The sequence below is a fragment of the Pavona decussata genome, unplaced genomic scaffold, assembly GCF_977016875.1.
Source record: "Pavona decussata unplaced genomic scaffold, jaPavDecu1.1 SCAFFOLD_383, whole genome shotgun sequence".
Lineage (NCBI taxonomy): Eukaryota > Metazoa > Cnidaria > Anthozoa > Scleractinia > Agariciidae > Pavona > Pavona decussata.
In genome coordinates, this window is record NW_028145756.1 from 245,001 (window position 1) to 259,571 (window position 14,571).

Consider the following 14,571-nt stretch of genomic DNA (forward strand, 5'->3'; position numbering starts at 1 on the left):
GGTATTTCTGTTCTATAATTAGTACCTTCAGGATTCGATTACTCAGGGATAGTATATACATTCTTTAGTAGAAATGCAAATAATAATGATAATAATAATAATAATAATAATAATAATAATAATAATAATAATAATTATTATTATTATTATTATTATTATAATAAATCAGATGTCACAAAATGTGGTTTTCAGTGAGGCCTTGCATAAATCTAACGTAAGAATACAAAAAAAGAAAATACAAATATAGTCATCTAAAAATAAAGGGTAAAAAGGGTAAGATCGATAAAAGAGTCTACATGTTTCTAATAAGACGTCTAAAAACTAAAAAATCGGAAATGTTCCCAATGCCGTCTGGGAGAGCGTTCCAGTCACCTACCGCATGACAAACAAAGCGATGCTGACTTCATGAGCGCTTTGATTGTTAATGATTGTAATGCAAATGTTATTATAAAAACGAGTGTGATAATCATACATGTCTTTAAAATGATTAAAAATGTCGCTTTATAATAGTGAGGTAAGCCTTCTGTCATTGACTAGATAAAAAAATACTAATAATAGCATGTAGGGTACTAAACTCTTTTTGTATTTTCGATAAATTTTATTAACCCGTGATTGTCTGTTCGGTATGTGAATTACGTTGTTGTTGTGTTTCAACTCTATAAATCGACACAGAAAACTTGCAGATGTCTTGAAGATGAGCCATTTATCCTTTGAAACATTGTTTTGATGTAGATCGCAAGAGTATAATAGTCAAATTGGTGAGATTTGACAGGGAGTTTGTATAGTCGGTCAGCAACTGTTATGGCGGGCGCTTAAAATCTGTCGGCAAAATTTGTCATGTAAATCGAGACCCACAGTGGATCGGTTTGTGATATTTATTAGTTTCAAAGTTTGAAATAATGACGTAGTATTGTAAAGAAACTGAATTATTAAATACCTGCCTTCGAGATTTGTCGTTAACTTTAGATGAGTGGATTGTTTTAGTTATGTGATTTGCGTGACAATAATCGTGACAACGAGCCCTCGAACTAGTCAAATACCCTGCACACTTTTTATTCTGGATGCTTCTCTTTTAGCGGGCCAAAAAAGGCACTTTGAGGGAGTGAAAAGGAAGGATTAAGGTCTGACTTCACCTTAGCTCTCAGCCCTTCGATTCGAAATCAAGTCCTCGAAGGTCGCTATCTTCAACTAGTGAATTGACACATTAAAAATAAGACTTGCGATTTTAATCTTTACACTTAACGAGAGATTTTAAAAAGATGTACTTGCAGCCCAAATAGAAAAAACGGGAATAATTATCATTGCTGTGTGCGAAGCTGCTAAAGATGCACAATTTTTCCGCGGGGTGAAGCGGGCGTGAGGCCGTAAATTCAACTTTTCTGATATTTAGAAAAACGAATGAGCGGTAGAACTTTTAATTGTGATTTTTGAAAATAGTTCACCAAAGGGGACACTTAGGTGAAATAAAATGAAATCTGAAATTTTCTGTCTGTCGTGGGATTCTTTATATTAACAGTCAGTAGCTCTTAAAAATAAAACGATTAGGAGCCCATAGATTATATGCTACGCTTTAGGAAAAAGCCACAGAATAATTAAAACCGTACAAAATTTAAGAAGTCAAACCTACCACGACAAAGGAATCTGCTGTTACACGAGCTGTGTAAGCGTGGAAACGTGTGAAATTCTTACTGCTCGAAGAATGGGTCGCCTCTCTAGTCAAAGAATCGTTTTTGCGACAACAACTCGATAATGATGCTTTCTTACTCCCGATATCTTAAAATTCTTAGCATATGGAAAGAAATTTAAACATTATTCGGTACTCAGTTGGGAAAATTGAAGTTAAAAAAGGAGACGAAGTTAATTATATTCTAGAATTGACCAGTCCCGTTAAGAAATAGAACCTCCAGAAGGTATCAAGTACTGCGAGTGAACTTACAGCCATAAAGTGTTCAGCGGTAATCCACGAGGTACTTGCGTTAAACCTTTTTGTATGCACTTAACAACAAAACCCTTGTTTCCAAATGGAGTACAGGTACATTCATGCCGATCAGGGTGTTTATAATGGCAAACGTCAGATGTCGCCACAATCCAGGAAACTAATACAATCACACTCAGGCAGAGGTACATAACCAGCTTCTCTGTAGACATTACCCTCATCTGTTGAAACACAAAATGAAAGTGACTTTAGATTTATAAAGTAGTCTTTTAACCTCTTAAGACCTTTTTGTAAACAATTTTAACACGCCTTAGGTTTTTAATGGCAGAATACCATTGACCAATAGCCAAACGTCGTCTTTATAATGAAAGTTGAATAATCCTAAGGTATAGCGTGCGAACAGGCCTCCCGGCCGCGCTAAGCCTGAGCAGGCCCTGGAATCCTGTTCACAGGATTACGGGATAACAGGTCAGGGTTACATACTCCACATTCCCATCGACTTCCTTTAGTAAAAATGTAATATAACAACGTTTTCAGGTTTGATTGAGTATTACTAAGCTGCATCATCTTGTCTCCTGTCGAATTGCATAAAGACATGACTTTGTTCTAACAAGGTTTCACTAAATGTAAAAAAAAAAAAAAAAAAAAAAAATCGAATTTAATAAATAAACTGTTGGGATATGTTTATGCAATAATTGTTTGGGTCACACTTATCCAACAATACTCCAACCGCTTTTTTATTTTAAAGATGAAAACTTTGCGTCTTATGACGTTTTCAAGATTTAATGAGCACTCAAGTCCTTTATTCCAAAAAAAGGGGAACACATAATTAACCTGTATCTTTTTAATATGAAGATAACGTTCACCCCACAAGGAGACCCTTTCTTGACTCTAAAGCACATTCTGAATAATTAGAAGAAAAAAGAGACCAATCTTTGTTTGGCTAGAGACCATTAAGGCAAGATGTTATAAAATTGAAAAAAAAAAAAATGGTTCGCAACTTAAAAAGAGACATCAACTTGAGAGCAGAGATTGATTCCCAGAATAATTAGGAAAGTGGAAGACAATCGATCGCTGACGAGGCAGAGAAACAAGCAAAGCCTTATCAGAAACCTTAGATCCTTAAGTGTTTAAAATAAAAAAAAGATGCATCAAATACCTTGGTTTTCTCATTGACTAAAATTTATCATCGTCAGGTCAAATACAATGCAAAAAAAAAAAAAAAGAAAAAAAAAGAGAAGTGTTGGGATATGTTTATGGAATAATTGTTAAGGTCACACCTATCCAACAAACACGTTCTAAAACCATCGGGGATATTCTAAAATACATTTTCTGGAACAAATGAAGGAATTTGTTATTATCTCTTCCATAAAAAATACTGATTTGTGGCAATAATTAGGGTTTTTTATCATTTTTTTTTTTGCCATATTGTCAGAAACTATGGTAAGAAAACACCTTTTCGTATGTATTATAGCAAACTATTACAAAATTTCAACATTTCAAAAATAAGTGTTTTTTGATCTTTTCTTACCAGAAATCGATGTTTTTGATGTATCATGGTAATCATTTTAAAAAAAGTGCAAATTTGTGCCGACGAGGAAGTGGCATGAATTGAACTGAAGTTGTTGTTTTCTGCCATAGACAGTGAAAACATGGCAAAAAAATCGCAATGTCTCGCTATTATTGTCCAAAAACTCCAACAAAATATTAAGATGTAGGTTTTCTACTACAAAAAACACAATTTAAGGTGATATATTTGCCAAGTTTTTAAAAAAATGGCAAAATACATATAAAAAGTGTTAGATGTTGAAAGGTACATAAAAATTTCCGTGTACCTTTAGCAAACGATGTCGAAAGGTACATGGAAATTTCCGTGTACCTTTAGCAAAAGATGGTGAAAGTTACATGGAAATTTCCGTGTACCTTGTAGCAAAAGATGTTGAAAGGTACATGGAAATTTCCGTGTACCTTGTAACAAAAGATGTCGAAAGGTACATGGAAATTTCCGTGTACCCGTTTAGCAAAAGATGTCGAAAGGTACATGGAAATTTCCGTGTACCTTTAGCAAAAGATGTCGAAAGGTGCATGGAAATTTCCGTGTACCTTGTAGCAAAAGGTGTCGAAAGGTACATGGAAATTTTCGTGTACCTTGTAGCAAAAGATGTTGAAAGGTACATGGAAATTTCCGTGTACCTTGTAGCAAAAGATTTCGAAAGGTACATGGAAATTTTCGTGTACCTTGTAGCAAAAGATGTTGAAAGGTACATGGAAATTTCCGTGTACCTTGTAGCAAAAGATTTCGAAAGGTACATGGAAATTTTCGTGTACCTTGTAGCAAAAGATGTTGAAAGGTACATGGAAATTTCCGTGTACCTTGTAGCAAACGATTTCGAAAGGTACACGGAAATTTCCGTGTACCTTGTAGCAAAAGATTTCGAAAGGTACATGGAAATTTCCGGGTACCTTGTAGCAAAAGATTTCGAAAGGTACATGGAAATTTCCGTGTACCTTGTAGCAAAAGATGTTGAAAGGTACATGGAAATTTCCGTGTACCTTCAGCAAATAATTTCGAAAGGTACATGGAAATTTCCATGTACCTTAAGCAAAAAATGACAAGAAAGGTACATAGAAATTTCTATTTACCCTTGAGTAAAAGATATTGAAAGGTACATGGAAATGTTTGTGTACCTTTAGCAAAAGATGGGGTATGGACGTTTTACCGCAGGTCTCGGGTATGGATATTATACCTTAATAAGGCCTCTGGTATAACCATGATCAGTACTTCAGAACGGGTATGTAATACCGCGAGTCTTAGCCAGTATACACTGAGTATAAATGCTTATGTACCACTATCCAGTACATAACGATTTATCCACTCTTTGAATAACGAAGGCCAGATCTGGATATAGCATGTGGCCTAAATCAATGGTAAAGCATCGTCACTAATTTCTGCTACAAGTTTTTACAGCCCGCTTCGGTTTTAATCTTGACAGATTCAGCAGTTTAATTCCGTACTAACTCATAGCCGCGTGAACAACACTTTTTCTAATGAGAGGTGTAATGTCCGCGACTGCCCGTACCCAATGAAAGGAAGTGTAAACTGCACCTGAAAATAATATTAATATGACATTAATATGGTCCGCTTAAATAAAATGCTGTATTCTACCGAACCGGTTGACTAAAAGCGACTTGGTTGAAAAAATCCCAAACATTTAGCAAAAAAATTCTTCTTTTTTAGATAACAAACAAACAACTATTCGTTACATTTTCAAGCTTTTTTTTTTTTATTACTTCTCGGCATTTTGCAAACACATAAGGTTTTCTTTTTGAATGCTAAGGTAATCTGAAGTTTTTTTTTTTTTTTATGGGAAGGTAATTCCCGCACCAACCGCACGTTTCCTGTAGATTGCAAACCGACCCGTTTTTTAAACCGCAAGGAAAAAAATTAGTGCCCGATAATATTTCGTGTTGTGTTCGAGCAGATAAACACGTACGTAATAACATTTAAAGTAATGGGAAAATATGGCAATATTACAAGTCTCTTCTACACCATTGCACATAAAGGTTACCGGCCTTTAGAGTTTCTCACGCCCAAGGGATGTAGCACGTCCGGTTTAAACTGTAGATACCTAAACCCCCATATCAAATTAAAGCTTATAGAGCTGGCTATAGAAACTATACCGAGAATTTTGTAATAAAATGAATTGTCTAATTTTTCACGACCTCTAAATGCGAGCGTCCGAATCACCTTTCGAAAGCTACACGTCAAAGCGAATTTTGTTTTTCGCTAATTTAATTTGCTCCTCAGTTTCCGGGCCCAAAGCAAACGTGTCTGCGTGTGAAAAGTTACAGAACATTTACGAAATAAGATTAAAAAAATGTGGAGTGGTTGAACAAAAATCGCTCTCGGAGAAAAAAATATTTCGAACTAAACAATTTGCAGAAACGTTTTTGTTGTTTATATGTTAAACTAGCTAGTGTCCATAATTGAAGTTAAACGAACAAATTCCCTTTTGAGTTTTAGCTCTTTCAAGTGTCCCCTTCAAGTGAAAACATTGATTCGAGATAACAGCGCTAAAAACTCAACAATTCATTTTATTTTAATTTTTTGGTATAGTTTGATAGCCAGCTCTATAAGCTTTAGTTGATACAGGGGATTATCATAAGTACGTAAATTATGATCATCCGGGTGAGTGTAGTCCTGAGAAGGACTGTTTGTGGTGACTTTGACTGACGTTTAGACAACCTGAGCGGAAGTCATCTTCAGCGGACTCTGAAGATGACTTCCGCTCAGGTTGTCGAAACGTCAGTCAAAGTCACCACAAACAGTCCTTCTCAGGACTACACTCACCCGGATGATCATAATTTACGTACTTATGACATGTCTCCTGGGTTCAAACCATTTACAACAGGGGATTATGTTACTATAGCTAGTTTAAATCGGACACACTACATCAGTAGTTAGATATTTACCGCTTTCGGAACACTTTTGAAAATTTCACTGAATTCATACCTGATTCAACAATGAACTCAAAAAACATAAATTTAGGTTTTTTAAAAAACCTAAATTTTTCTCCATTCTGTTTTAGCCACTTTATAAAATCTGAAATAAACTTTTTGAGTAAACTTTACTTCAAATGTTTGTAATTTATTCACGCAACTTCACTGAAAAATTTCACAAATGACTATGTGTTTCACTGAAAAATTTCACAATTGTGAAGCAAAATTGTGACGATTGTGATTGGCTGAAAAAATCATACGACTGTCATATGACTTGTAAACAATAGAAATTTGATGACTCATTTCATAGGGAAAGTCCCTTATGTATGACATCATCAAGTTCACGATGACACAACCCAAAGGGGACTGGGCACTAGTTTGTTAATACACGTGTCGGCCATTTTGTCGCCATTTTGTGAAGAGTGTTTGATGTTTTGGGATATACTGGTCATTTATTTCTCCACTTTCATCGTTCTGATGTTTGTAGACGCTTTTTGAGGTAAGAATATCATTTATCTTGCACACAACAATAGATTTTTTTATTGGATCGACTCGCCATCGAATATTCGTGAGGCCGTGAAATGAGCTTATTTTTACACATCGACTAAATCCTTGATTGGGATCCAAGAATTAAAGGCATCATTGTATCCTTTCCACTTTACCAAAGCTTGTTTCTTCTTGTAATCTCTCCTGATAACTTTATCGATTCTGAATATCTCCTGTTTGGCTTTCAATAATTCTGGTTCATAAAAACTCCCTTTAATCTCTTCATTATTGAGATCTTTCAGTTTATAAGTGATTGGATTCGTGTATTGTATTTTATCGATAATGAAGACCTCTTCTGACCAGTTTTCTGTATAACCTCGATCAAACAGCTTTCTTTTATACTTTGATAGTCTAACCTTTTCACCAACTTTAAATTTTGCTTGGGATGACGATTGTGTTAAATTGCCAAATAGATTGAAGTAAACAGTCCCTTTATTCTTTTTCTTAGATGCTTCTGTCGGTGTCATTTTTATTGAACTGTGTTTAGTGTTATTATACTGCTTCAATATTTTAGGCAAAATATCCAGATACATTGTATTGCCTTGAGCAGTGAATCGTTTCCACATTTTATTTTTAATCGTTCGATTCCAGCGCTCAACAACTGATGACTTCTCTTCATTTTCAGTCGAATACAGTGTAATGTTATGTTTATTGAGCAAGTCTTTGAAATGTTTGTTGTAGAACTCTGAGCCTTTATCAGTCCACAGATACTTTGGTTTTCGACCCTCTTTGAATATGCTTTGAAATGCTTTAGTTATAGTCTCACCTTTTTTATCTTTTAATGGAACAATCCAACCGTATTTACTGAAAACATCTATAGTCGTGAGAAGATACCTATTACCTTTATTCCATTTACTGAATTGTTGCATTTCAACAAGATCAGCAGCCCATATTTCATCAATATTATTTACAATAACACGCCGCCGAGTAAAGTTACGTCTTATGGGTTTATGCAGCTCATTAGCTAATTCTTCTTGCCAGTTTTCCTCTTTACCCGACGGCTTTTGACGTTTTTTGGAACCCCAAGTCCCAATTTTGATTTTGTATTGATTGCATTTCTTGCCAACCAATGTCCCCATTGTCGTTCGGAATATGGAACAGCATCCAATGACTTTACCATCTTTTTGTCAGCTTTTAATTTACATTTTTTGTCATCTTTGCAGACTGAATAATCAACATCATGTTGCATGGCTATTGCATCTGTTTTGCCTGTTGGTTTATCGTATATTTCCAATATTTGCCCTGTTTTGGGGTTATATTTGACTTGATTCTCCAAATCATTGTATGGACCAGTGTATTTATGACCAGGTAATACCCACCCAGCTTTGGGTTTTGGGAGCTTACCAATCATTTTGTGTATATCAATTGAACCACCGCTTTTGGGTCGTCCTTTGATTCCCTTTTCATACTCATCCCAATTTGGTGGGTGCCAACCAATTGAATCATAGCTTGAACAACTTGGTGTGTTATGATATTTGCTTCCAATTTTTACCATGCTTTCACAAGGATAATCTTTGTATTTTTCTAATGTCTTTTTCCCAGCCTTGCCAGACCAAAATTGACTCGATAATATGCCAGTGTCTGTACTGAAAGCACTTTTGGCAATGTCTCCGGATTTGTATCTATCAAAGACTTCCTTTGTTGATGGAATTAATGTTCCAACAACATCCATCGACTTCGATGCAACCTTACCTGGTGTGCCAAATTGTTCTAAAATTGTATCTAAATTACCACCATCAAGTTCTTTTCGGTCAGTTTTGTACCTTCTTTTTGGTCTTACTTTGGTTGATAATTTATCAAACATCTCTGATCCAGTCTTTTGAACAAAAGGTGTTGCTTTAGAGATAGCATAATCAATAGCTTTCTTCTGCAATTTAGGGTTTCTAAGTGCTTCAGACCCATAATATCGACCCATTTCAACTGCTTCCTTTCCCAACCATGGTAATGCATGTTGAATTAACATATCAGCACCAGTTGATGCTAAAGTATCCATTATGCCCCCCCCCCCCCCCCTTCGGAGGGGCTATTTAGTTTCCCTGTTTTTTAACAAATTTTGTTTTAGTTATACCACATTCAGCACATGTACAGAAGAACATGAGCCGACCATTTTTGGCTTGCTTGTAACCTGCAGGCTCAATACATTCAGTTTCTTTCTTTTGTTTAACACAATATGATTTGACCATTTTATATCACTATATTAGATTAATTATCATCAGAGTCAGACTCATAATCCTCTGACTCAGAATCTGTTACCAATGTACACCATAAACATAATTTTCCTGAAAACTCTGTGTATTCATCACACTCTTCACAATATCTTATATCAACCATTATACAAATTAATTAAATAATTTTTTAAAATATTGGATTATAAAATTATGATTGACACTTTGATTGTACATGTCAAAATGTGCATTGTGGATTGTTTTCAATATACTTGTACCCTTTTGTCTCTCAAATAAATAATACAAACACCAATAGCCACACAATACTGAATCTCTTTCCTGGATTTCATCACCTGAATACATTAATCGTTTGCCACTTGTTGACATAAATTGCATAATTTCTTTTGGCATAATTAACCCAAAACTATCAAAATATTCTACATATTTGACTCCGTTTCGATACGCAACCCAATGTGTACCTGGTCCAATCTGTGAATCCAGGTTAATGATACCAACTTCATCTTTTTTCATCTTTTGTGGTAGATTATCTCTGCTGTAAATGCCTCTGAAGTGTTTTATTTTGAGTTTTTTGACCCAATCAATGAGTTCAAAGTTACTGAGTGGTTTATTTATGAATTTCACAGAATGTCTCCGATTAATGGAATCCCCTTGAATGGACTGTTTTTGCCTAACAACAGACCTTTTCCTTTTTTGGTTTTTTCTTTCCCTTTACCATACTGATCCCATGTACCGAAAAATGGAGGCGGCCTATAATTAACTGGTAGGACCAAACCACCATCTTTTTTGGTTGTGTTTGGAACAAAAACTGGGACCGATCTTCTGGATCTACTTCTATCCACCTGCAAGCCTTTACCCATTAATGCATTCAAAACCATTGGATTGCCAATTGAAGCCATTAAAGTACCCAAAAAACCTCCTGATTGTGTCTTAGTTGGTTTAATTACAATCTGTCCACCAGTATGTATTGCATTGACAATTTGCTTCTTTTGTGCTTCAGTGAGCCAATCTTTGTATTTTATTAATTGATCAATTTTATTTTGAGGAATGAGGAAACCACCAACTTGTCCTCTACCAAATATTTTATTGACTCCAACATTTGCAAGTCCAGAAAGTGCTCCAGTAGCTAATGGTCCAACTGCTTTTGCTGCCATTGGTAGTAATTTTGTACCAATTTTGAATAATGATGACCAAAGACTGCCTCCTTGTTGTACAGCTTTTCGTATCTGTGTTTTGCTTATTTTAATATCTGCTCCAGTTTTGTTTTGCATTGCCTTTTTCAACCTATTTATTTGTGTTTTGGTTAACATCAGCTGATCCGGTCCAGTTAATTCAGAATATAATAATCTTATTGTTATTGCTGAATTGTTTTTTAATGCTTTTGCTAGTTTATCTTTTTGCCCAATTGATAGTGTTACTCCGTGTGAATGATAAGTTGTCATATCTTTTATATAACTAACGTTACATTAAAAATTTATTCCATTTATCGAAACAATATTTTACCATCTTTTTGAATCAACTCAGCATCTTGTTCATATAATGTCAATGCATAAACTGAATATGCAGTTGCAGTTGTGCCAGATAATTCATAGTGGAATGTCAGCTTTGTGGTACCATCTTTGATATCCATTTTTTGTTTTGTTAAATCGAAATACAAGAATGGGAATAGTGTTTTGAAATTGTTGACATTCAATAAAGTCCCCTGACTGTATTCATTATTTGCATGCACATATTTGAGGACATCTCTGTAAACTCGAGTCAAATCAGCCTCTGGAGTGTAATGTACATCAGGATATTCATTGCCATTAGCCACAGATAAATGACAATTTAGCAATGTTCTGGGATCTGTTGATACACTAAATGTATTATACAAAAATGGATTTACTGTTTGTGCAGCAAGATTTGCATCATTGATAATGAAAACAAACACATGTCTTGGCTTTGAAATCCCACTTGTTATCTGAAAATGGCCACTTCTTTGTGTTGATGAATTGCTTCTTTCCACATTTTCACGCAAATAAACCCATTTATGTGGCTTAAAAAACTGACTCATATACAGTGATTGCCCCTCTGAATTGAAAGTTATTCTTGGTACAATCAACTCCATTCTGGTAATAATTACACGACAATCAGCCCCAGCTTGCCATATTAGAATAGTATCAGATTCAATCTGCAAATTTAATTCCAATCTTGTTGATGGTAATAACTCATCCATCAATGCTTCAAAGAATGAGTATCGATTCAATGGTATTTCTGTATTGACAACCACTGATAGACCCAAAAGTGCTTTTCTTGCAGCAAATCCTTTATTGTAGTTATCTTCAGCCGATCGTTCTTCAGCGTGTCGGTTTGTATCCAGATAGAAAAACTCATTTGTTACTGTCGATTGAGCATATCCTGGACTATATTCCAATAGATTCTTGATATTTACACAATGATTTGCATCATTACAATCATATACCATTTTACCATTCAATCGTACATCAAAATCATGTATAAGACTGTGAGAGCCATTTACAATACCATTATGGTCTTCAGCTGCTATATTTGCATTCTGCATTGTTTGGACTTTAAAACCAACTGATATTCTTGCATTATACCAATCAAATGGAGTTACCTCTCCTGTGTTGTCAACAACAAAACGATAACCATCTTTCTTTTGTGACCTATTATTCCCTGGAGTACCAGTATTCAAGGGTGTCTCCAATTGGAAGAAGACATCTTCGTATCTCTCAATGTATTTTGGATTTCTGAATGATTTCATTTATACAGATATGTTACATTATTTTCATTTTCTCCTTCTTTTGAGTTTTCCACCGGATATCATCCTATTGACTCTCTCAGCTATTTGAAAATCAGTCAGTGGCTGCTCCATTTTTGGTTGGCTCATTGTCACTGATTTTGTTTTGGAAGGTTGTTTTTTGCTCAATAATTGAATTATTTTATCACCTGCTTTATTACCAGCAAACTCACCAGTTTTGGTGACTGCTTTTTCAGCTGCAGTTTTGGCTCCTTTCTTAGCTAATTCTTTTGCTGTTTTCCCGAAAAGTTTTGATCCAACTGATCTGAAAACATCCATAATTCCTTCACCATGAATATGTTTCATCGCATAACGACCCAATTCTGGGTCAAAACGTGGCTTAAATTCACTTTGTCGTGCCATATATTGATATATTATATTAAACTAGACCTGAGAATCAAGCTCATGAACCAGTCAATGCCATTCAAGTCAATTGGCCGACCCAAAGCGTCAGTCACTGTTATCCCCATTTCTGAAATAATTGACTTGGAAACTGGGCTGAATAATGCTCTTTTTGGCTCAAAAGTAAATGGATAACTCCTTGTTAAATTGTCAGTGGGTATCATTATCAGTGTATTTGTGAATCGTCCATCACTGAGGCTATCAGTTATTGTATCACAATTAATGTTCAAAACGTCAATATCATTGGTAATATTTGGCAATTTTGTCCCATGATCAGTTTGGTTAATTAACTTTGGTTCAAATCCAATAAGCGCTCCAAAATCAGAGTTTCTAATATCAAGCTTCCATTGGTTGTCCAGCTCAATGACAACTCTATATGATGAAAGCACAAAATATAGATTGATGCCCTTGCTGGAAGATGGTTTATCTCCATTTTGAATTATTGATTGAGTGATATAATCATCAAGGTCATCATATGAATACATTCCATCAACAAATGTGATTGTTTTCCATTTTGTACCATTATCTGGGCTGTATTTTATTGTATTATTGTTGTATCCTGCATTGACATTATGCCACGAGTATGTCATTGAAACTCGATCAACAGCTAGCTCATGTCTCATTGTTGTGTCAAGCTTCATTGGTGGATCAAATTTGATAATAAAGTCTTCAGGCCGACTTCGACCTATTTTTTGTCGGTTAACAGATGAAATATGTATCGCCCTTTCTTGCATATATTATTTGATTATATATTGTTGCAATAAATCAATGAGTTGTTTGTTGTTTATCAAGCCAAGTTGATTCAATTTATGGGCTATTTGTGAAAATTCCTCTTTGACTCCATTATTGCCAGCCAAAATGGATCCACCAAGCAATTCCATTCTGTCAATCAAATCATTAGCATCATTGAAATAAACAACACCAGAGCCCAATTTCTTGAATTTTTTGCTGGATTTATGGATTGGAATCTCACTGAGTTGGTTCAATTCATCGAATACCATTTTGGCAATATCGCTGTATTTCTTCTTTGAATTAAATCTCTTGGTCAATAAATCGATTGTATCGAAATCAACCTTTTTGTCCATAACTTTGCGTTTATCTTTTGTTGCCACAAGTCTGAGTTGTCCCATTAATTTTGGAATATCAATCATCAGTCCACCATATTTCCCAGAAGATGATATTTTGTATGCATTTCTCTTTGGTTGAGTATAACCAGAACCTTTTTTGATGGTTTTCATTCCTTCTGGGATTATTTTAATGCGCCCTCTGTATTTTTGCAATAATTTTATATCTTCATCTATTTTATCAATTTTGTCTTTATTCTTGGTCTTTCCTTGCCCCTTGGATAAAGGACCCTTCTTTATTCCAAGTTTTTTCAACATTTTGCCAATATTAGCATCGTAATCCTTGATGTCAATATCTCCTTGCATAGAAGCTTGGAGAACAGAACTCGGAGGTGCAAGATCGTATTGCATCAATTTTTGTATCTCATCAATATCAAAACCAGCATCCAAATTTGACATTGCTTGTTGATAGCCAATTGGTAGCTTTGCTTCTGGTAATTGTGGTTGTGGTTTTGTTTCAGGTTGATAAGTTAACATAGCAATGTCTTCCAAACCTGAAGTCAACGCTTTTTGGTTTTTCTCCAATTGTTCAATCAGTTTGTCTTGTTTTTCATCAATTGTTTGTTTTGTTTCCTCTTGAGCTTTAATAATTGGTTTGAAAGTTTCTGATAAACCTTGTTGTAAATCTTGTTTATCATGCTTGTACTCCTTCAATGTATCTCTAACTTGTTTGGTTATTGTTCGAGCCTTAATCTTGGCTTCAGATAATTGTTTTAATCTCTGTAAATCCATTATATTATTAACTTATATTAACTTTTTTAACTTATATAATGTATTGATATACATGGAAATCCCAAACTATGACAGACATGATAAAAACACTAATTTCAAAAGATTGTATGGTTACATGCCAAGTGACACGTTTCGGATGTTAATATGTGGTAATTCAGGATCTGGAAAGACAAATTTATTGTACCATATGCTGATGAAACCACTTTTGTATTATGATAGAATACATTTATATGCCAAAAATTTGGAGCAACAAAAATACAAGGATATGCTACAAACATTGACTGATATATCAAATAGTGTCGGGTATAATGTCCTTGTTTGTAGCAATGATGATATAATTCCAGTAGA

General features: G+C 34.8%; 1 protein-coding gene across 1 annotated transcript in view; it reads right to left on the bottom strand.

Annotated features, from left to right (window-relative positions):
* LOC146451822 (uncharacterized) overlaps positions 1-14,571 on the bottom strand; it is a 137,997-nt gene that overhangs the window by 108,140 nt on the left and 15,286 nt on the right. The window contains exon 2 of the mRNA XM_085098578.1: positions 1,937-2,157. Coding sequence (XP_084954704.1) covers positions 1,937-2,157 — 221 coding nt within the window. The remainder of the gene's footprint in view (positions 1-1,936; positions 2,158-14,571) is intronic.